Raw genomic sequence first — 23754 nt, 5'->3', positions numbered from 1 at the left:
TGTAGTCATGTCATTTCTTAAACTGTGAAAATTTAATAAAGATGTCTTTAATGAGCACTCATCATGGCACACTTCAATTAACATTATCTTGTCTAATTTAGGCTTGTTTAGGAATTTTTGTAGGGGAAAAAATTCATTTTATATTGCTAGGACTACTTAGTTCCAACATTCCAACAAATACAATTTGAAGCAGACAGAATATGTCCTTTGCAATTTACTAGACCAGACAGAACATTTTCTTTGCAATTTTAACAGACAATTCACTCAACAGTTTTTGTCAGTGAAACATGTATGCATTATATTCTTCTTTATGTGGTTCTCACAGAAAAAAAATGACAATATTCAAAATGTAAACAGTCCGTCCAAGAACCTGTTTTTACAGATGTGCTGCATTACTGCCTGACAGTCATGCTGCCAGCACTTCACATTTCTGATTCACTACTTTGCCAAGTGGTCCTTACTACCTACAGGTTCCTCTCTTTTGTGTATGAAATCCCTCACAGGTCAAGTCTGTTATACTGTTAATATGAGCAGTTACAAATAATAGTTTTGTGAGGCAAAGGTTAGAGTATGGTGCTGTCAGAAGTCCTGTGTGAAGAGGAAAGCTGTTACAGATTCAGCACTGTTTGAAAATATTTCTAAAAAGAAAACAACAAACACATTATTTATTTATTTATTTTACATTTGTTAACTGGGAAAGTCCAACTGGACACACATCCTTTTTCAGTGAAGCCCCGGGGGGAAGCCCCAAGTAAACAGCACATTACATTAGACAGTTGATATACAGTTAGATTAAATGTAATCCATACATAGTAGACATGCACTTTTCTATTAAAAAAGCTGTTAAAAAAAAAAAAAAAAAAAGAGTTCGACATCAAATACTTCAGAGAAGAATGGGATATAAATACATTATAAAATAGCTGGTAGGAAGAAATATGTATAAATGATAGACTGGATAGGAAGGGTACTGAGTTAAGGGGAGACAGAGAGTAGGTATAGATAAGAAATATTGAGTAGAAAAAGGAGGGGTTGATACAGAGTAGTAGGTGGCAAAGTCAAATGTATGTTAAGTAGGAAGGTTGCATATATATATATATATATATATATATATATATATATATATATATATTTATATAGGAATAATACAAAGGTGTAAAGTAAGATGGATATAGAAAAGGAAAAGGACATTTAGAGAAGTATAAATATATGAAGAAATGATAATGGGAAGTAAAGCAAGGGAGGAGAAATGAATAGAGAGATGTATACACAGATTAAAAGTACTAGTAGGAAATTAGTCTGAGTTGGTGCAATTACATAACCAGAGATGCTGAACATGAGATTTTAGGACTTTTTTAAAGGGGGTGAGGGTAGTTATAGTTGTAATTTTGGGGAGGCTGTTCCATTGCTTAGCAACTGAGTTGCTGTAGAGGGAAGTACCAGCAGACTTATTGTTTTTTGTTACCTCTAGTAGGAGTTTCTGATTTGATCGTACAACTCTAGCTTTAGTGCTTGGGTGAAGTAGGTTTTGTAAAGCAGGGATTTTGTCAGGGCAGTGAAGACATTTGTGGGTTGTTATAAGTTGGTTATAAAGAATGAGACTGGGAAATTCCAGCCAATCAAGAGCTTTTAGAGGAATGCAGTAATGTGTTCGATGGGGCATATTTGTTGCAAATTTGGTAATGCAGAATAATAAGGTCTGATTTTCTGAGATTGGTGAATATTGGTGATGCATATAAGAGTGTAGAAATAAGGTGGGTACGTGCAATGATGGCTCTGGTGGAGTCGGTTAGGAACTGTTTGTTCCAATATAGCATGGCAAGTTTTTTATACACTTTTTTGTGGTGGTGGATGTCAAATTGCAATTGGTTGATCATAGGTAGGTACTAGGCTATCTGCCCGAGGGCATTTATAAGCCTAGCCAGAGTGTGTCGGCTTTCGCCGCTCCATTGATTAATTAACTGAGCCTCTGTCAAGCAGAGCCAATGAAGTGATCCTAGGGGTGTATTTTCTGTTACCCATCCACTCGTCAAGGCTTCTCTTGAAGAGTGTTAGTGAGGGGCTCTGCCTAATGTAGTTAGAAATTTTGTTCCGAAGCATGGGGAGTCTCTGTGACAGGAATCTATCCCTCCAGCATGTTCTATTTATTGTTGTGGTGAGGTTTAGCTCACTTGAGCGTGTGGCTTGTAGTGACTTGGATTTCTTTAGGTGGAGCATGTCCTTCAATTCTGAGTTGGACAGGGCTTTGTAAGTCAGGCAGAGATCACTTCTGAGTAAGCGATATGCAACTGAGTACAGCCGGAGTTTTTTCAATCGGGCTGCATAGGACATATGTTTGAGGCCAGTAATCCTCTTGGTGAGGTGCTTTTGTGGTCTTTCAAGCTGTTGGAAGTGTCTTGTGAGGTACATCCCAAATGGGGCATTGTACTCTATGATGGGTCTGATGAGTGACGAGTAGAGGGGCACTATAACCTCTTTATTTTTAGATGCGAACCCCTTAGTAATTAAATGGGCCACATAGAAGGATTTCCTAACTACTTTGACAATATGATTGTCAAAGGAGAGATTACTATCTACCTGGATCCCCAGATATCTTATTACCTCTTCTGTAATAAGGGGGTTGCCGCCTATGTGGTAATTCGTGGGTGTTTTGTTTTTCCCAAACGGGATGACTATGTATTTTTTGGCATTTAGCTTGAGGCCATGACTTTGACACCAGGTGTCTGTCTCAGTAAGGCCTTTTTGGAGGATGTCCGAGTTAGCCGGAGAGTCAATTATGGCTCCCAGTTTGCAGTTACCGGCAAACTTGGTTAGCCATAGTCCTCCTGTATTTACCTGTACTTCTGAGAAATATATGCCGAACAGTAGGGGTCCCAGAACCGAGCCTTGTGGGACACCACTTGTGACTGGTTTAGAGTCAGACCTGGAGCCCGCTATTCCTACTGTGTGAGTTCTGTCTGCAAGCCAGTTGGCAATCCATCTTGTGACACAGGGGTTTATGTTCAGGCTGGTGAGTTTTTCTATAATATCCAAGTGAGGAATGGTGTCGAACGCGTTGGTGAGATCAAGGTAGGTTGTGTGAACCACCTTTCCCTCGTCTATGTCCTTGGTAACTGTCTCGAAGAAGTCAACCGGTTTAGTAGGCATGATCTGCCCTTAACAAAGCCGAACTGGGTCAGGTCAAGTGTTTGGAGGTTCCCAATGTCTTTGTTAATGAGTTCCATGATGATGCGCTCCATAGCCTTGCAGACCAGGCTAGTCAGGCTTATGAGGCGATAGTCACCATGGTCAGTTGTGGCCCCTCCTTTATGGAGCGGAATAACCATTGCTGTGCGCCATTCTACGGGCACGTAGCCTGTGGAGAGGCTGAGGCTGAAGAGCGTGTTTAGGTGGGGGGTTAGTTCGTTCTGTAGTTCGTGCAAGACGCAGCCTGGGACACCATCTGGCCCCATTGATGCTGTGTTTTTGGCTTTTGAAAGGGCTGTTTTCACCTGTGCTTCTGTGATTTCCCGGGCACTACACTTTTCCGGTATTGATGTGGGCCCTTTTGAAGGTGAGAGGGAAGTGAAGTTTGCACTGAATCTATCTGCCAGTATGTTGGCAATATCAGTAGGTTCAGTATATTTTGTGCTATTTTGCACTATCTCAGAGCATATCTGCGAGTTGCCACTTCAGATTCTTGACATAGCTAAAGAAGGCTTTGTGGTTATCTTTCGAATCCTTGGCTATTTTTCTTTCAAAGTTAGCCTTGGATGATTTTATGAAGGACCTTAGTTTCTTACTGATACTGATCAGGGATGTCTTTCCTTCTTGGGATTTGCTTTTTTTTCTGAACCAGTTTCCTCCTTTTGTTGTATAACCTGTTTATGGCAGGGGTCCACCAGACTGGTTTCCTTCTCTTAGGGGAGTGAGTCTTGGTTTTGCTAGGGATGGCACGATCCATGCATCCTTGTAGGTGCTCACAGAGTGCAACTGTAAAGGATTCTGCATCTTGGGCAGTGTTATCCTTTAGCATGGGGGGCTGTGAAACTTACCACTTCTGCCTTAAGTAAGGTGAAGTTTGCTTTAGAAAAGTTTTTCACTGTGGTTTCCTTGGTTGGGGGTGGTAGTGGGGTGTGGACATCCAGGGTGATTAGTTTATGGTCTGATCTAACCAGTGACGGGTTGACCTCCGGTACAGAGCACCTGTCACCCATGTTGGTGATGACCAGGTCCAATACGTTGTGGCCTCTGGCAGGTGAGTTTACCAGCTGATTCAGGGCATTTGAGTTGATAAATTCCAGGAAGCGCTGAGCCTGGGAGATTGTACTCAAGTAGTTTTCCCAGTTAATGGTAGGGTAATTGAAATCTCCCAAGATCAGGGTGTTCAGTAGGACTTTCATGTTTTCCAGTGTCTCCAGAAAGGCAGAGTGGTGGTCCTGGGTCATGGAGGGTGATCTGTAGCAGGCCACAATTTGCACTGCAGATCTGCCCGATGTTAGTTGCACATGGATGATCTCAGAGGTATCATGCTGCGCCACTAATCTGGAGGTGTGGGTATCCTTGATGAATATGGATACACCCCCTCATTTTGTGTTTCTGTCCGTGTTCTGTGGCCGAAATGTGTGGTATGAGTTGTAGCCCAGTAGTGCTGGAGTGCTCTCTGGAGCCTTGAATCAGGTTTCAGTTACTGCACAGATGTCGACATTCTCCATACTTAGGAGTGCTTCGAGCACATGCATTTTGAGATTTAAACTCCTGGCGTTGAATAGCATAACCCTAATTTTTTTACTTGTGCTGTTTACGGAGGTGGGTTTGAATTTTGATCCTTGCCTAAAAAGGCACTATGGGGACAGCAAGAGCCTTGGCCAGTATTCGAAAGCCAAGGGGTGACAGGTGCAAGCAGTCTCTTGTGAAGCAACGTGGCTTGTCGAGCATGTCATCCCAGGCTGACAAGACACTGGATCCCCTTTGAATGACACCAGAAGCTTAGCCAATTGTTGAAATTGATCATTTTTTCTTTATACTGAGGTATCATTCTTGGTGAGGGAAGGATGCTACTCAGGATCAGGGTCATACCCGCCTGGGCTACATGATCAGAGAGCTCTTCCAGGTCTCTTTTCATGTAGTTCAGGGAGGTACGGCTCAGGTCATTCACACCAACATGAACAATGACAGAGTCATATTTGTACTTGCTCTGGAGTGACCTGAGTGCTTGTTTTATGTGGCGGATTCTGGCTCCCGACAGGCAGCTAACAGTAACCTTCTCCTTGTCCAGCCTAGTGAGTGGGGCGTCAGTGTGCCTGACTATTGAGTCACCTATTACTAGTGTATTAGGTATGTTATTTTGCCTTAAGAGCTGTGATTGTGCGGCACATTGATTTTGTTTTTTATGTGTTGTCTGGTTTGTGATGGGAGGTGCAAATTTTGTGGGTGTCTGCTTTGGAGCTCTCTGATGCTTTTGCAGGTTTTTATTTAGAGCCTCAGAGTATGACTTTGTGTATTTATGTGTATGTGCTGGTTTAGTAGGGCTATGTGAGGCTGCAGGTGTGGTGCAAGTGTTAACCTTCTCCTCATGACTGTCTGTTCCAGTCTTGGGTGGAGATACCTCAGCCTCCAGTTTGGCTGTATAATTGTATCTCTCGCATATGTTAGTGTTTTGTGGTAGGAGGAGAGGGCTGTCTGTGTACATGAGGGAGTTGTAACATTGCCTCAGGATACCCAGATTCACCAGCTGGACTGGAGAGTACACCAGAAGTTGCCCTTTGGTCATGCCTGAATAGTAGGGTGAGCTGCTTAGTTGCTTGGTTGGTGAGGGGTGGATAAGGAGCCTTGCCCTGCTAGGCAGTCAAGTGTCGGGGTATATTAGTGCTTACTATTAGGTCTGAGCAAGTGCTGGACTGTAGGATGCTTTTTGAGTGCTTAGGTTGAGAGTTAGACTAGTTTCAAGTGAAAAACTGAAGAGGAGACTTAGTGGAGCAGGGAATAATTTAATCTTAGCTAACCGGTGCTGCCCGGCACACAAAACCGTGGAACGCGTTTTTTAAACTACTAACTTCTGGGCTGGAACCACTCCTCCAGGGACAGATGGCTGCTCAAAGTTCCCCTCTCTCACAGGTGAACAGAGAAACTTCCCTCTATCCAAGTAAGGTATGGGCAACTCAGAAACTTGTAACACAGCCCTGAATTCAGCACTAGCCTGAAAACTGGACTATACTAGCTTAGAAAGGCGGGAAACGAGAAATTTATTTATTTATTTTTTTGAAAAGATAAGGCAAAAACAGTAAAAAGTACACTTAAAATAGCTTTAAACGACTACAAGTGATCAGAAAAGGCTATCACACTTTAGTGTGTAGCCTGCAACAGTTAAACAATTTATTTAAACAAAAAACAACTTTTTAAAAGAGCATGCAGTCAAATAAGTACAATATGTGAAAAAAACAAGCTTTTAAATCACAATACGTGCTGGAAAATCAGCGTTTAGGTGGAAAACAGTTAAGTACAGCAAGAAAAAACAGAAAACTGATACCCAATCACTCCAATGTCTCTCTTTTAAGCTAGAAGGCTTATATCAGTTTAAGACTTTCTAGTGCTTTGCAGTAGGTTAATTACAGGAAAGATGGGAAACAAGTGCAGATGTGGTCTTTTAAACCAGAAAATTGAACGAGATGGACAACTTCCCGAATGGTCAATAAACTACAATTCCTGGTCCAAGAACCACTCCTCTTGTGGTAGACAGGCTACCCAGTACTTACCACTCCCACTGATAAGCTAGAAGGCTGCCCTCCAACACAAAGTCTTGGGGGGCTCAGAAGCTTACAAACAAGTCCTGGATACAGCAAATCTGTACCTGGACTAGACTAGTTACGAGAAAGGTGGGGGATCAAGCACAAACATGGGCTTTAAAACCAGAAAGTTGAGAGAAATAGGAAAAAACTGCCCAAACGGCCAGTAGCTACAATTTCTGGGCCAGGAACCACTCCTCTTGTGGTAGATAGGCTACCTAATGCTTACCACTCCCAGTGATAAGCTAGAAGGCTCCCCTCCAACACAGAAAAGCTTTGGGGTCTCAGAAGCTTACAAAGAGTCCTGGATACAGCAAATCTGTACCTGGACTAGACAAGTTACAGAAAAGGTGGGGAACAAAAGCAAACACAGGCTTTTAAGCCAGCAAGTTGAAAGAGATTTAAATTGTAATTTATTGGCTGTTTAGGCAGTTTTCTATTACAATTTATGGGCCAAAACCCACTCTTCCCATGGTAGATAGGCTACCCGATGCTTACCACTCCCACTGATAAGCTAGAAGGCTTCCCTCCAACACAGAAAGGCTTGGGGGGGGCTCAGAAGCTTAGTCCTGGATACAGCAAATCTGTACCTAGACTAGACTAGTAACAAGAAAGGCATGAAACAAGCACAAACACAGGCTTTTGAATCAGAAGGTTGAAAGAGATGGAAGAGCTTCCCAAACGGCCAATAAACTATAATTTCTGGGCCAGAAACCTCTCCTCCTGTGGTAGATAGGCTACCTAGTGCTTACCATTCCCACTGATAAACTAGAAGGCTTCCCTCCAACACAAAATATGATAAACCCAAGTAGTTTTGTGTGAGTGACTGGTGATATGATTGTTTTGTTGCTGGAGGTAATGTTAAAGTTAATAGTATTACAGGAGTGTTGTGTGGGTGGAAAAATAATAAGCTGAGCCTTAATAGGGTTTAGTAAAAGATTTGAATCTGAGAGCCAATGCTCAACAGCAAGAAAAGAGGATTGTGTTTGGTGGTGGAGAGTCTCCGGGGAGGAAAAGGCGCAGATGAGTGTGGAATCATCTGCGTATTGTATGATGGAGGCGTGGAGAGTGGCTGTGTGTAGTTTGTTGGTAAATATAGAAAACAGTAGTGGACCAAGCAGTAAATATATTCAAAACAAAGTGTATAGAAGTGACTTGCAGGATATCACTGAAAACCCAACTGGATAATTACTTCTGCTGTGGAGACTGAATGTGTAGCAGGTAAGTTTGAGAGAAGAGTGAGAGAAATTTGGAAACAATCCTGCAGTGCTCTAGCAAAAAATGCCATTTCTATATTCAAAATGAAAAATAAATTCAGAAGTATATAAATATATATATATATATATATATATATATATATATATATATTTTTTTTTTTTCCCATTTGGAATAACTATCATTGCAAGTTTTTATGTAGCACTTACTTTTACTGAGGTATCAATATTTTTGAGGAACAGGAAGGAAAAAAATCATCAGAAATCCTTCAAGACTCAGCAGGAACTCTCAGTGAAGCTCAGGGTGCAAAGAGTTTAAATGTTTCATATACATACCCTTTCTGTAACTTTATCAACTTCAGTGTACATAAAGTTCAAATTCTGATCAAAATGCTGATCTTTAAACACTCCCTTTCGAATCATCTAAAGGAAGAAAAATGAACAAAACCAAAATTATAATCACAAAGCTGGTGTTCTCTTGCAATCAACACACATTTTTAGTGTAAGATAAAAATGATCAGTTGTTTTCTAAATCTTAAAAGTTATCTAACATTTGCAAAGTGACATGACTAGATTATTCCCAAGGGCTGAACAGAAAAAACACTTTTCAACCTGACTGCACGGTCCTCCTGGTTGTAATGTAGTGTGTCCCCATCCAAGTTTGTGAATGTTTGGGCAATCCCTACTTGATTGCCAGATGGTGGGGAAGTAGAAACATTGATGGGCAGGTCCACTTCTTAATTTCGAAAGTCCACAATCCCGACGTTTATATCAAACTCAGAGCCTCGAGATTGTGGAATCTTGAAATTAAAAAAAAAAAAAAGGCATCAAAAAATGTTTCTGCTGGGGGCAAGCTCCCCTGCACCCTCCACACCTTCTGCAACTTAAATATACTAACTCCGAGATCGCACTATAGTGAAGAGAATGGTAATGTTGCCGTTCCGCACTGTACAGTGATCTCCATTACCATTCTCTTCACTGTATAGCGATTTTGGCGTCAGTATATTTAAGTTGCAAGGGGGTGTGCAGGGGGGCTTGCCCCCCTGCAAAAACATGTTTTTTAATGTCTTCCTTTTTTTTTTTTTTTAATTCTGACATTCCAAAATCCCCAAGTTGTAAGTTCGATATATTGTAAGTCGGGATTGTGGACTTTCGAAATTAAGAATTGAACCCCAATGGGCACATTGTCAATGTCCACAATTATCCTGTATTCCCTAACACACATCTCTCAACTGTCCAGAATTCTGTAGAATATCCAGATTTTTGCCTCATATTTTTGGTTTTGGTCCTAAAAAATTTTCTGGCAAAGCACTGGGGACTGAAATACATTTGAGTTTTAGACACTATATCCCTCAGAAAATGCATGCTAACGTAAAGTGTGTTACTCTACCAACTTTACAAGTTTATAAGAGCAATATTTAAAATCTGTCCAAAACGTAGCTACAAACACAGATTATTACAGAATCTGCAGAAGCTAAAACTCAAACAACTGGAATGCTGCAGAGTTATTTCATATGATGGCTGAAGTGCTCAAAAACATTCTAAAGCACTCTGTTCTGTATTTTTTAATAGTTAACATTAACCTGACTTTTTGCACTGAATCATATTAAGAATACAGTTATGCTGATCAGCAACTTAACCTTCAGAAGTAAGCAATGCATAATAAATTCCAACACAGACATCTAACCAGAAACTAGGGTCGGTAATCAATTAGTCTGAATGAGGTAATAGAACATAACTGTGTGTGTGTGTGTGTGTGTGTGTGTGTGTGTGTGAGCCACAGTACTGATGACCAAAAGATCTAGACAAGAAGGACCAAACTCAAAATCACAAATCTCGTAAAGTATTCCCAGGACAAGTAAACACTTATCCAATGGGGAAGAATTATGTCCTTTCTCCACTGTAGTGTGATCCCGGATGCCGCTCTTTCGTCTCTAAAACAAACGAGAAGGCCTGGGGTTTCATTTAGATGCTTTAATATATACAAACGCATCTGGATAGATAGCAGCATCTTTAAATACAAACTAATTAGTTAACAAACAAAGCTTACATACATACATGTTCACATCTCAACAGCTAACTACAAAATGGCAGTCAGGCTCGCACATGCTCAGTATTTATACTCTAGTGCAAACCCTTGGATAGCTTCTTAAAAGTATATACAAACATACTGATCTACATCCTCCCTCTTAAAAAGAATGCCCTTCATGCAAAAGAATGTCAGAGATAATTTCATATCTGCTACAGGGTTTAGAGATTCAACCATATCTCGTAACATAACAGTTGAGACTAGATTTAGCAACAGGGACAGCCTGCTGTGCACAACTCGTACCAGGAACTTCTGGACTCATCAAAGGAACAGGAGTATCCTCGGACACTTCCTCTTGAAATGGAACACCGGACAACCTGCTCTGAGATAAAGAATCTTTCTCACAGGCTATCTGCTGTGGTAAAGGCTCGGACACTAGCAGTAAATGCTTCCGATTCTGCCTAAAAGTTGCTCCTTCTGATTCTACAATGTACAATCTCGGCTCTGGACCAGTATTCTTCATGACACCAATTTGATCATAACCTTTGGACATTTGCATCTTTACCACTTCACCCTCTCGTAATGGATTGAGCAGTTTACTGATCTTATTGTGGTAGGACTTCGGGGAATAGACATTTCCTCAACAGATTGGCTTTCACTGATCTGTTGTTCTTGAAACACTGAACCAGCAATTGACTGCTGAGTGGTAATGTGGTATTGGTTTGCCTCAACAGAAGTCTCTGAGCAGGTGAACCAAGATGTTTACCACAAGAAACATTTCTGAGACTTAAGAGATTCAAGAAAACATCAGTACTGTCTCGTTTAGACTTCATAAGTAACTGTTTTGCACTTTGAACTGCGCATTCTGCCAAACCATTTGACTGTAGATATTCTGGACTACTTGTGACATGAGTAAAGTCCCATTCTTCAGCAAATCTCTGGAACTGCTGGCTTGTGAACTGCGTGTCATTGTCATAAATAACTTTGTGTGGACTTCCATGCACTGCAAAATGACGTTTCATCTTAGTAATGACAGGACTAGATGCTAGGTTATCAATTAGGTCAATCTCGAACCAGTTGGAGTAAGAGTCTACTAACACTAAACAATGCTGACCATTCCACTTGAAGATATCGGTGGCTACTGTTGACCAAGTTAGTTCTGGAATCTGGTTAAGCTGAAGTGGTTCTTTCTGTTGATGAGGCTTTATACCATTACAAAAAAGGAACGCCAGCAACAAGAGTGGACTGTAGATAGTAGTTTATTAGTTTATTAATAAACTACCAAAACACCAAGTAGGTTCCACATACCGGTTTCGGCCCGGATTCAAACCTAGCCTTCTTCAGTGTATAACAATAGAACCAATCAAAAAAGAAAAGGTGCTTATATCTAACATACAATTCCATGATTGGTTGTATAAACTGTGAATCAAGCTCATGAATATTAAACATTATAATATATCTGACATCTCAATAATATAATAACATGTCTCCAAATACAAAGAAAATACAATGACATATCATCTTCAAAAATATGGAATCTTAATATATGTATCTGTTATATTTATTATATTTTATAAATATTCATTTAATCCTGGGTTTAGTAAAGCACCAAGTTTGGTGATCCACTTCTTTTCCTTTAGATCAAGTTTAATATGCCAACCACCTTTATTAGTTCTGTCACCAATAATTTTGTCAATTATTGTAAAACGAAATTGTGCCTTGTTATGTATCAGTGTGTGTTTGTATAATGCATTAGATGTTTTTTTACATCTAATATCACTCAAATGTTCTGATATCCGTAACTTGACTGGTCGAGAAGTTTGTCCAACATAAAATGAATGGCAGCTACAATGTGCCATATAAATGGCCCAATCCGTGTTGCAATTGGCAAAAAATTTTATATCAAACACCTTATTGCTGTTTCTACTGGTAAACTCTTTTGTTTTTGCTATGAATTTGCAATTAACACAGTGACCGCAGGGGAAACAACCTATAAGTTTATCACCCAAAATGGTTGTTTGATATACATTTGATAAAGAAGATTCAAAATGATGTTTATAATGGTTAAAGTATCCCGCTAAGTTTTTACCCTTTCGAAACGAAAATAAACATGTGTTGGGAACAATAGATTTGGTTTTAGCATCTGCTTCCAGTATATTCCAATTTCCCTTGATGATATTAATAAAGGTATTGGTGTTTCTACCATATGTGGTAGTAAAACGCAATGTACTTGTCTTGTTTGGTTTATGTTTGTACGTTAACAAATTTGATCTATGTAAGCCTGAGGCATGATTTAAAGCCATTGTAACATAACCAGAATTATAACCCCTGTTCCTAAACCTAGTATACAGATCTTGAGCATGATGACCAAAACTGACATTATCAGAGCAATTTCTTCTCATTCTGATGAATTGTGATTTTGGAATATTTTTAGCAATATGTTTTGGATGAAAGCTTTATACCATTACACATTGAACAAGAAGAAAGTGCTCTCTCAATGTCCTGTGACATAGAAGGCCAAAATACTCTCTCTCTCACCCTTCTTTTGTAGATTTGGTTCCTGGGAGACCACACTGTAAGGATAGTAATGTACTCAGATTGCAAGGACTTCGGAATAATTAATTTCAGACCTTTCATTATGATACCCTTGTCAGACAAAATCTCATCCCTGTATGGAAAAATAAGGCTGTAGTTTGGAGATAAACTGGATTGCTTAAAGTGGTTGAGACTTTGTAAAACTAGATTTAAGCATGTGTGATCTCTCAGCTCATCAAGAAGTGTGGAAGAAAAATGTCTCACTTCCATAACTTCAAAATCATCAAACAATTGAGATCCTTAATTGTCATTCTGTTCAGTGGTACTTCTGGGCAATCTGGATAATGTATCAGCAAGATAAAGAAGTTTGCCTTTCTTGTTTACAAGACTGAAACTGTACTTTTGCATTCTCAGCATGCCTTTCTTGTTTACAAGACTGAAATTGTACTTTTGCATTCTCAGCATCACACATTGCAGTCTGGCGGGAGCTGAATGCATTGGCTTTCTCATGATAGTGACTAATGGTTGGTGGTCTGTTTCGATTTGGATAGGTCTACCATAAAAATAATAATGGAACTTTGGACATGCAAACACAATTGCCAAAAGCTCTTTCTCAATCTGGGCATACTACTGTTCAGTTTGGGTAAGAGTTATCGATGCATAGGCAACAGACTGATCCTCTTGTAAAATAACTGCACCAAGTCAAAACTTTAAAGCATCACAGGAAAGCGTAACTGGTTTGTGAACATCATAGTATCTGAGCATTGGCTGACTAGCAATTCTCGGTTTCAGGACGTCAAATGCTCTTTGGTGTTGCTTTAACCAAGACCAGGACATATCTTTACAAGTCAGCTCTCTGAGTGGTACTAAAAGTTGGCTCAAGTCTGGAATTAACTTGTCTAGGTCGTTGACCATACCAAGAAAAATGTTGCAAGGCTTGAACATTGTCTGGGGCTGGCATCTCAAGAATGGCAGTTTGTTTTGAAGGGTCTCATTGTAAACCTGTACTCGGGAATAAATGACCAACATAAGGAAAGTACAGTTTTGTACCTACCATAAATGTAGATGTCCAAGAGGTATGCATCTGCAGTCCTAACATATGGGTTGTCCTGCCTCAGGCAGCCCTTCGGTCGGCCGGATTCCAAAGTCTGGGTCTGGCCTCGGCTGATGTCGCACTTCACCCGACGTCATAGCTGCTGTGAATTGGGTATAAAGGCATCAGCCGACGCCATTTTCCTCAGTGTTTCTTGCCCCAGATGCCAGGTGCCCTCTAGGAAGGCTAAATTTGGATAAATGCAAATGATTCCAAACAGTAGAGAGCAAACAAAAATAAACATGTATGTACATATATACAAACAAATACACCATAATAGATTCCCCCAGCTAGCTACAAGATGGGCAAATACCCTAGGAGTACCACAGAGGGGAAGGAGGGTGGGTAATCCTGACTGCAGATGCATACCTCTCGGACATCTACATTTATGGTAGGTACAAAACTGTACTATGTCCTTCAAGGATGCATCTGCAGTCCTAACATATGGGTAGAATACCATAGCCAAACTGGGGGAGGAGGCACTAAGATGATTATGGTGTAGTTAAGATCCCTTGCAAAACAGCAGTTGCAAAACCTGCTCGGGATCTGGAGTATAAAGGTAGATTATAATGCTTGGCAAATGTATGCACGGAGCTCCAAGTAGCAGCTTCTAAAATATCTTTGGTAGCCACTCCTCGTAAGAAAGCTGTAGTAGTGGCTGTAGCCCTTGTGGAGTGAGGTCTGATGTTTTTTGGAGTTGTCTTTCCATGAAAAGAGTAACAAAATCTAATGCAATTTCCTATCCATTTTGAGATTGTCTGTTTTGAAATTGCTTTTCCTTCCATTCCTGTTGCATAAGCTACCAGAAGCTGGTCAGTTTTTCTATTGTTCTTGGTTCTGTCCAGATAGTAGCGCAATTGCCTGTGCACATCCAAGGTATGTAGTAGTCTTTCCCCCCTGTTCTGTAGGTTGGGGAAGAATGTTGGTAGGTGGATTGCTTGGTTCAATGATACCCTGGAGACTACCTTTGGCATAAAAGTAGGGTTAGTTCTCAAGGACACTCTATCCTGATGGAAGATAAGGAAGGGCTGTACTGCCATGAATGCCTGTAATTCAGAAACCCTTCTTGCTGAAGTGATTGCAAGCAGGAAAGCAGTTTTCCAAGATAAGAACTGTAATTCTGCTGTTGCTGCTGGTTCGAAGGGGGGAAGTGTTAACTTTTCCAGCACAAAGTTAAGGTCCCATGTAGGCAAAGGTGGCTTCCTTGGAGGCTTTACATTTTTAATTCCTCTCAGAAACTGCCTGAGTAGAGGATGAGAGAAGACTGGAGGATCCATGTTGTATTCTGCTGAAATTGCTGATGCATGAATCTTAATGGAGGAGTAAGACAGGCCATTGTGGAAAAGTTCTGCTAAATATTCCAGGATGTTAGCTATGTTTGTTAATGATACATTTTCTCCTTTTGCTGCACTCCAAATGAGGTATCTTTTCCATTTGGCTGAATAAGTCTTCCTTGTGGAGGGTCTGTGAGCCTCCAGGATAATGTCTTTAACCCTCTGAGATAAAACTGGGTTATTTTGTTTTATGTAATATTCCAAGCAGCTAGCTGCAGTGTTTTCAAGTTTGGATGTAGGATCTTGAAGTTGTTCTGTGTTAGCAGTAAAGGAACTAGAGGTAGAGGCCATGCGTGCGTCCGAGACATACTCCTCAGTAGCGGTACCAATGCTGCCTCGGCCAGTCTGGAGCTATCAGGATGATCTTTGGGTGATCTTCTTTGATCTTCAGTAGCACTTTGTGCATCAGAGGAAGAGGTGGGAATGCATATGCTGTCAGATTTTCCCAACTGAAGGAGAGGGAGTCCACCTTCCAAGCAAGTGGGTGGTATGTCCTTGTGCAGAATTTCCTCAATTGGTGGTTGTGTGGGGATGCGAACAGGTCTATTTCTGGTAGTCCCCATTTCTTTGTAATGGATTTGAAGATGTCTGGATGCAGCATCCATTCGTGGGCATCCGTGGTAGTTCTGCTTAAGGTGTCTGCTAGTATATTTTCTTTTCCTGGCACAAATATGGCCTGGAGCTGAATGTTGAGTTTCAGGGCCACATTCCACAGGTCCATTGCCATCCGGCATAGAGGATATGAGTGTGTGCCTCCTTGTTTGTTGATATACCACATGACTGTGGTGTTGTCCGTCCTTATCAGCAAATGACCCTGTTGCAGAAACGGTTTGAATGTCTGAATTGCCTGTTTCACTGCCAGCATCTCTTTTTGATTTATGTGTAGGTTCAGCTGGTCTTGTGTCCATAGGCCTTGTATACACTTGTCCACCATGTGTGCCCCCCAACCGAGGTCTGAGGCGTCCGTGGTGATAGTCTGGCTTGGGTGAGGCTTGTGGAAAGGCAGCCCTTTGTTCAACTGACAGGCCTGAGCCCACCACAGGAATTCTTGCTTCAGGCATGGAATTATTGGAATTTGGGTTTCTAGACTGTGCTTGTGTTGAGACCATAAATTCCTTAGGTACCACTGCAACTTCCTCATATGCAGTCTGGCATGTGGAATCAATATTATGCAGGATGCCATGTAACCCAGGGCTTGCAAGACTTTCCTTGCTGTAAGCTGGTTCTGCGTTGTTAATGCCATGAAATAGAGTGGTAGTTGCTTTTGCTTTTCTGCTGTGAGAAATGCCATTTGATTTGAAGTGTCCAGTTCTGCACCCAAGAATGTTATCCTTTGGGATGGTACCAGTCTTGACTTTTTCATGTTGACTGTGTATCCCAGGGCTTGCAGTAGTTGTATAACCTTTTCCAAATCTTTTGTTAATTTGGTCTTGTTGTCCGCTTGTATTAGGCAGTCGTCCAGGTATGGATAAATCTGAATTCCCTGAAGCCTGCAATGAGCAATTACTGATGCCAGGCATTTCGTGAATACTCTGGGCGCAGTAGATAAGCCAAAGGGCAATGCTGAGAATTGATAATGCTCTGATCCTGCAAGAAATCTGAGGTATCTTCTGCAATCTGGTCGTATAGGGACGTGCAGGTATGCCTCCTTGAGATCTAGAGTCACCAGCCAAGACTCCTTGCCCAGCATGGGAAGAAGTTGCTGTAGGGTCAGCATTTTGAATTTTGGAACAATGAGATATGTGTTCAGAGCGAACAGGTCGAGAATAGGTCTCCATTGGTTTTCTTTCCTTGGTACCAGGAAAAGTCTGGAGTAAAATCCTTGTCCTTGTTCCATAGATGGTACCTTTTCTATAGCTCTCATCCTTAGTACGTGGTTGATTTGTCCTAGAGCGTTTGTTTTTTGGTTTGGTGGTAGGTTTGGCATTCCTCTCTTTTTTGGTAGAGTATGGAAGTGAAACCTGTAGCCTTTGTCTATTGTCTGTAAAATCCATTTGTCTCCTGTAATGTAATGCCAGTTTACTGAAAATAAGGCTAGCTTTCCGCCTAAGGGTGCTTCCAGTTGTTCCCTGGTAGGCGGTATCAGAGCCAAGTCATTGTGACTGTCCTGTGGAAGTGGTAGTAGCTGGATCTGTGGCAGTACTTCTCTGGTTGTTAGGCTGCCACTGACGTCCCCTGTAGGCACCTCTGGATTGACCTCTGCCTCTTGGGCGCCTATTTCTGCCTCTCTGTGCTCTGGAGGTGTCTGGAAAGGACCAATTCTTCGAAGGCCAATTTCTACTAAACCTCGGAGGCTGGACCTGTAAGAAATCCTTGACTGTTTGGACAGATTTTGCTTTTTCTTCCACCTTCTTTAGCACTTGCTGTGCAGGGGAGCCAAACAAACTTTGTTTCTCCATGGGAGCATCTAGGAGCTTTGACTTTACATGGTCTGGGACAAGCTGCTACGTCGTGGCCTGGGCCTAAGCAAGGAAGGCAGTAAGAGAGGAAATCCTTATGAGGTATTTGTTTCCCACAAGTTAAACAGTTATTTACTTTTTCTGACACCGGCTGAGACAAGAAAGAGTCCCCAACGGGGTACTTAGCTTTTTAGAAGTCTTCGGTAGTAGTAATCTCTGGATCTGACCGACCGGCACTTGCGAACAGCTTCTGCTTCGGGCACCGCGCGGCAAGAAAGACTGAGGAAAATGGCATTGGCTGATGCCTTTATACCCAATTCACAGCAGCTATGACATCGGGTGAAGTGCGACATCAGCCGAGGCCAGACCCAGACTTTGGAATCTGGCCGACCGAAGGGCTGCCTGAGGCAGGACAACCCATATGTTAGGACTGCAGATGCATCCTTGAAGGACATCTTCTTGTAGCCGGAATTTGCATTTCTGTGCACTGAGCTTAAGATTCACTTGACGTGCCCTTTCTAGAACTTTTCTGAGGTTTCTGTCATGTTCGGCTTCATCATGACCCCCTACCAGTATGTTGTCTACTACGATAGCACAAGGATACCCAGAAAAAATTTGCTCCATTGCACGTTGAAAGATTTCACTTGCAGAATTTATCCCAAATGGCATTCTCAAAAATCTGTACCTGCCAAACAGAGTATTGAATGTAGTGAGCAAGGATGATTTCTTGTCAAGCTGAATTTGCCAAAATGAGCTCTTTGCATGTAAGACAGAAAAAATAGTGGCATTTGGCATTAAGGCTGCAATTTTTTGACTGTGAGCATTGGGTGATGAGGTCTTTTTAGTGCCTTGTTCAAATCTCATGGGTCTATACATATTCTGATGTCATCTAAGCTTTTCTTATGAGCTACCACCATGGAAGATACCCATTCAGTTGGAGTTTCCACTGGACAAATTACATCTTGTTGCACCACTTTATCCAACTCGGTCTTGACCCTGCCCTGCATGGCTATTGGAACTTTACGTACTGGCTTGAAAGCTGAACTGACCTCTGGCTCTAACTTCATGGAGTACATAACTGGAAGTTTACCTTGCAAAAGATCAGCATAGGTAGAAAAATGGGCAAAATTAGAATAGTGGTCTTTTAAGCTAATATGATGGGCTTCCTTGTTAAATCAAAGCAGTCCCATTTTCAAAGAGTCTCTAAACCCTAATAATGACTGAACGGGCCTCTTGACCACATAAAATAATAAGGCATAGTGTCTTCTACTCTGCTGACAGTAACATGAAAGCACTACTGAGCCTTTGGTTTGGATTTCTTCACCTCCATAAGCAACAACTTTCACACACCTTGCCAAATCAACCCTTTCACCTTTACAGACCCTGGCAAATGTTTCTGCAGATATAACGTTGCACTTAAAACCTGTGTCAACTTTAAAATCTGTGGGTTTGCCATTTATCCAAACAGTACAAAATACTTCATTCTTTGTCCTTAAATCAGCTGCATTAATAGTTTCATGCAGCAATGACACACCATCAACATAAAGAGTAGGCTTGCCACAGTTTAACTGATCAACTCATTTCTTAAAATGCTCCCTTTTAATAAAACAGTGCCCATATTCTTTTGACTTACAAAATCTTTGGAAGTGATTCCATTTATTACATTTGTGGCATTGTTGACCAAACATTTCTCCATTTAGATTCAGGATTAACACACAATTATGACAGCTGGCAATGAAAGTGGGTGGGGACCCAGGTTGTGTGAAGTCTGGAATGTGCTAGAAAGTTCTGGGGTTTACCAGTAGGTGCTGCAGGGGTTACAGCTGTCATGTACTTGGGTCTGTTTCTTTTAACCACGTGCTGCATACTACCAACATGAGCTTTATTACTGTGCCTTCTAGAGCTGCTCTCATTTGACAGCATATTTGTGTGCTTTTGTGCAAGTTCGTATATCTGACAAATCTCAATGTCCTTATTTAAAGATAAATCACTGTCACAAAGCAAAATCTTTCTCACAGCATCATCTTTTGTACCACACACAAGTGTTTCTCTTATCAACTCATCCCTTAAGTCACCAAATCTGCACGTTTTGGTTTTATTTCCCAAGTCAGTTACATATGCTGCAAAAGTTTTACCAAGCTTTTGATCCCTTGTGTAAAATAAGTCCCTTTCCATTGAAACATTTGTCTAGGAGTTGCACATTTCTCTAAATTTACATTTTAAGCACTCGGGGTCCTCCCTTGACTCAGCCTGTACAACAATATGATGATTCCCCCTTCTCCAGCATAGACAGCAGGTGCATATACAAATGAACGTTCCCTTTCTATACCTTCTGACCCAGCTAAATTAAGCAGAATAAATGCTTTTGTACGGTCATCTTAATCAGAAAATGCAGACTGTATGAAAATGTCATACTCTTGCTCACTCTCCAGTTCTCTACAATATTATTGTCAAACACACGTGCATTGGGTTTTCAAAATCCGTCTGCCAAGCCCACAAAGTATACACAAACACACTGAAAATATTGCCCTTGTAACTATGTACAAACTGTTCTGTGAGTTTGTAACAATCAAATGAACAATAAACTCTTCAAAATACTTTACTTTGCGAAATATGCCTTGTAATAGCTGTACTTTGTGAAATAACTTTACTGTAACACTGCACAAACATGCGAACACTTGATACACTTCTGAAAACTAAAATACATATGCCTTGTGAAAATGTGGTCGTTTCCTTTTATTTTATTCATTTTATGCAATCAGACTTTATATCAAACATCTTCTGTAACAATTTGAACATTTTTATCAATATCATACATATTTGTTTATGCAAAAATGATTTAGAACGTTCTGTATGCCCCTTTTCATATTATGCAAAAAAGAAATAGTGCTGAGCAAGTTTTAATACCTGAAATTTAATACCTGACCTGTTTTATGAAGTATGCATGGTTTGGGGATGGTCCACTGCTGTATATTCCACCAGCATCTGGATAAGTGCCTTAAATCGTTTTCGCCACGCAGTCAGGCCATTTTAGATATGCTGCTTCTGGTACCATATCTTTTTGATATGCTGTTTCTGATACCATGTCCCTTTACACATGCCACTTCTGACACCATGTCCCTCGTTCATCTCTAATACAAATAAAGCCTGGGGTTTTGTTTAGACGCTTTAATATATGCAAACACATCAGGATGGATAGCATCATCTTTAAACATGAACAAACTAGTTAAACAGAGCTTACATACAGACACGTTCACATCTCAACGGCTAACTACAAAATGACAGTCAGGCACATACATGCTTAATATTTATACTCTAGTGCAAGCCCTTAGATAGCTTCTTACAGGTATATACACACATACTAATTTACACTGGAGTTGGCATATATAGTTGCGGGTGTGTGTGGGGTGGGGTTTTAGCTGGTGCACTGTGATTTACTGTTGACTAGTGATTCGTGATTTTGTGTTTCATCTTGATCTTCACGTCTTCAGTATTTTGGCTTTTCAGGATATAGAAGTAGACCTGTATAAATATAAATATATATATATATATATATATATATATATATATATATATATATATATATATATTGGGTTGGAGTGTTGTGGTTTGTGTTTGCATTGCATTCTGGTTTGTGAGTTAGATATGGTGGACAATGTGTGACTGTGTATGGAGACTCAGGTAAGTTGGAAGTGTTTAAGGGTTCGGGGTAGGGTTTTTTGTGTTTTAGTTTTGTGGGAAGTTTTGGGTGTTGGATGGGTTAGATGGGTGAGTGTGAGTCAGTGTGTGGTACTGTTGAAGGTGGTGTGTCTTTTGAATGTGAAGTATGTGCGTTTTTCAAGTGTATGTGTGACAGTGAGTGTAGGGTGCATAGGGGTAGTTTTTTGCTGTATTTTGTGGTACTGCAACCTCGGAGTTGCGTATATAAGTAGAGGGGGTGCAGGGGGGCTTGCCCCCCCCCACTTATGCTTAGGTTTTGTAGGTTTGTGTGTTTACTGTTTTAATTAAAGTTTAGGGGGAGGTGCTGTTCGTGCTTTTGTGGTGGAGGTTATATTAAACTGAATGTTGTACGCTGAAAATTCGGTATTATGAATTTTCAGTATAGTGACATCCTTTTTTTAATATTACGGTATAGTGGGTGTTTGGTACTTAAGTCCTGAGATACTGAAAGTCGGTCTTTCAGTATTTCAAGACTTAAAAGTAGACCTATATATATATATATATATATATATATATATATATATATATATATATATATATACACACACACACACACACACACATATATATATATATATATACATACATACATACACATACATACATACATGCACACACTTTTGTAGTAGTAGTATTGTAACCTACAGTGCAAATACAGTCTATTAAAGTTATTGAATTTTCAAATGTAATGATCTTGTATCACTGCATTTCAAGATACACTAGTAACTTGTTAAGCCTAAATGCTGCACAGCTATTTATTGCATCTTTTCTTTTTAAAGTAAGAAGAATGTTGCATACAAGCATATACAGTAATGATAAGGTAAATGGAACTTTAAGAGGGAGTCCAGAAAAGTTGTTCAGCTGCTGGCAAAAAGTTGATTATGGACATTTTTCTTATCTCCTTTCTGCCATTACTTAAAATGTATGTACTTAACTGTAAACACATACACACGAGTATATCCATATATTATTATTTTTATTTATTTTGCAGCACTTTACCCTTATAATCTACTGACCATCAGTCCCTCACAGCCAATTAACCCATGTGTTTCCTGTCTCTGGGGTGAGGGCTGAGCATTAGGGGCCATTATTTAGACAGCCATCGGGATGGTGTGCATTTTTTTTGCCTTTTTTCCAAGCCTTATCTGGTACACATTCATTTAGATGGTGGGGAGAGGTATGCAATGAGTCATCTACAGAGGATGTCCCTTCACTTTCACAAGGGACATTCCCTTCAAGTATCCTGCCCGTTCTCTCAAAGCACAAGCAGGGGTCTCTCCATTCTCCAGCTGGTAGATCATATTGTCCAGTGTGCCCCAGAGTATATGAACACTTCTCCCAAATCAAAGGAAAGGGAAAGACAAGAGGGCCAAGCTCATTCATTCTTCCTGCTTGCTGCCTGGCTCCTCCAGTACTGTGGCTGTTGCATAGGTCACAGTTAAAAATTTGCACCAGAAAGTCACACTAACTATAAGCATACCATATAAAAAGACTGCTCAAGTAAGACTACATGTCACTCGGGCAGTGATGAAACAATTTCCATCATCATCAAAGAAAAACCTAATGTAAATCACCCAGGAAAGTCCATCACAACTGCCACTGGCTACTTCTCCTATACATGTTCTAATATCACTGCAGCGTATTAGCAGTGGTTTTTCTAACCCAGAAAGGAGTGACAGCATAGGTCATATATCTATTTTTGTCCCTCAATGGCACTTAAACACTGATTTTAACGCTTAACTGCTCTTAAAGCTTGGCCGTTGTAAGTGAACCTACACAGGGTCTGGGTGGCAGCAAAGTACAGTCCCCTCCCCTGTTCAATCTAATCTAAACTAACACAAGTTACTACTCCCTGAAACTCTATACAGTGTCATAGCAAAACTGGAGCATACAGCAAACTTGCTGCTTAAATTAATTAGTATCACTGTTCCACTCCATTCACCCCAAAGGCACCTTTATCCAGTAAAACATTTGGATACAAATCTTACTGACTGTTTCTGTGTGACGTATATTCTACTGGCTCTGCATATGTCCTATTATTACTCCTCCCTCCCCTAAATACATTCCCAACTCCCTCTGCGACCTACCTGTATTAGTATATCCCACCTGGTCCTTGGGGGGCCATTACTGAACTATCCCTTGCTGCCTCCAGCCTACGGTGTTCGCTACTCATTTGCAAGTGCCTTACAACCTGTTTTCCTGCAAAATACATGTTTAATAACGTGTATTCTTAAGAAAGAACTATGCTTCACATTTTTGCTCTGTATTTTCTTCAATATATGGTGCTTATACTGTCATAAGCTAAAGTTTAGATTATATTTATGCTAAGGGCTATACCATATGAAAGAAGGGACAGGTGAGGTTTACATCAATGCAGGTAAGTTGCCAAGTGATTCAAGCGCTATTTCAGATGAGCAACATAGCTGTTCATTGTTTCTTTACTGTAACACAAACTTGCTGCTTAAATTAATTAATTAATACCACCGCTCCACTCCATTCACCCCAAAGGCACCTTTATCCAGTAAAATATTTGGATACAAATTTTACTGATTGTTTGTGTGTGTGACATCTACTTTACTGGCTCTGCATATGCCTTATTATTACCTCTTCCTCTCCTAATTACATTCCCAACTCCTTCTGTGAACTATCTGTATTAATATATCCCAACT

General features: G+C 40.6%; 1 protein-coding gene across 1 annotated transcript in view; it reads right to left on the bottom strand.

Annotated features, from left to right (window-relative positions):
• Positions 1-23754, bottom strand: part of PRPF4B (pre-mRNA processing factor 4B) — a 1467347-nt gene that overhangs the window by 98182 nt on the left and 1345411 nt on the right. Inside the window, exon 13 of the mRNA XM_044065612.1 lies at positions 8312-8398. Coding sequence (XP_043921547.1) covers positions 8312-8398 — 87 coding nt within the window. The remainder of the gene's footprint in view (positions 1-8311; positions 8399-23754) is intronic.

Source organism: Protopterus annectens, chromosome 3.part0, assembly GCF_019279795.1.
Source record: "Protopterus annectens isolate FY-2018-M chromosome 3.part0, PAN1.0, whole genome shotgun sequence".
NCBI classification, from domain to species: Eukaryota; Metazoa; Chordata; order Ceratodontiformes; family Protopteridae; genus Protopterus; species Protopterus annectens.
The sequence above is the reverse complement of the archived record's forward strand: the minus strand, read 5'-3'. Positions and strand labels throughout refer to the sequence as shown.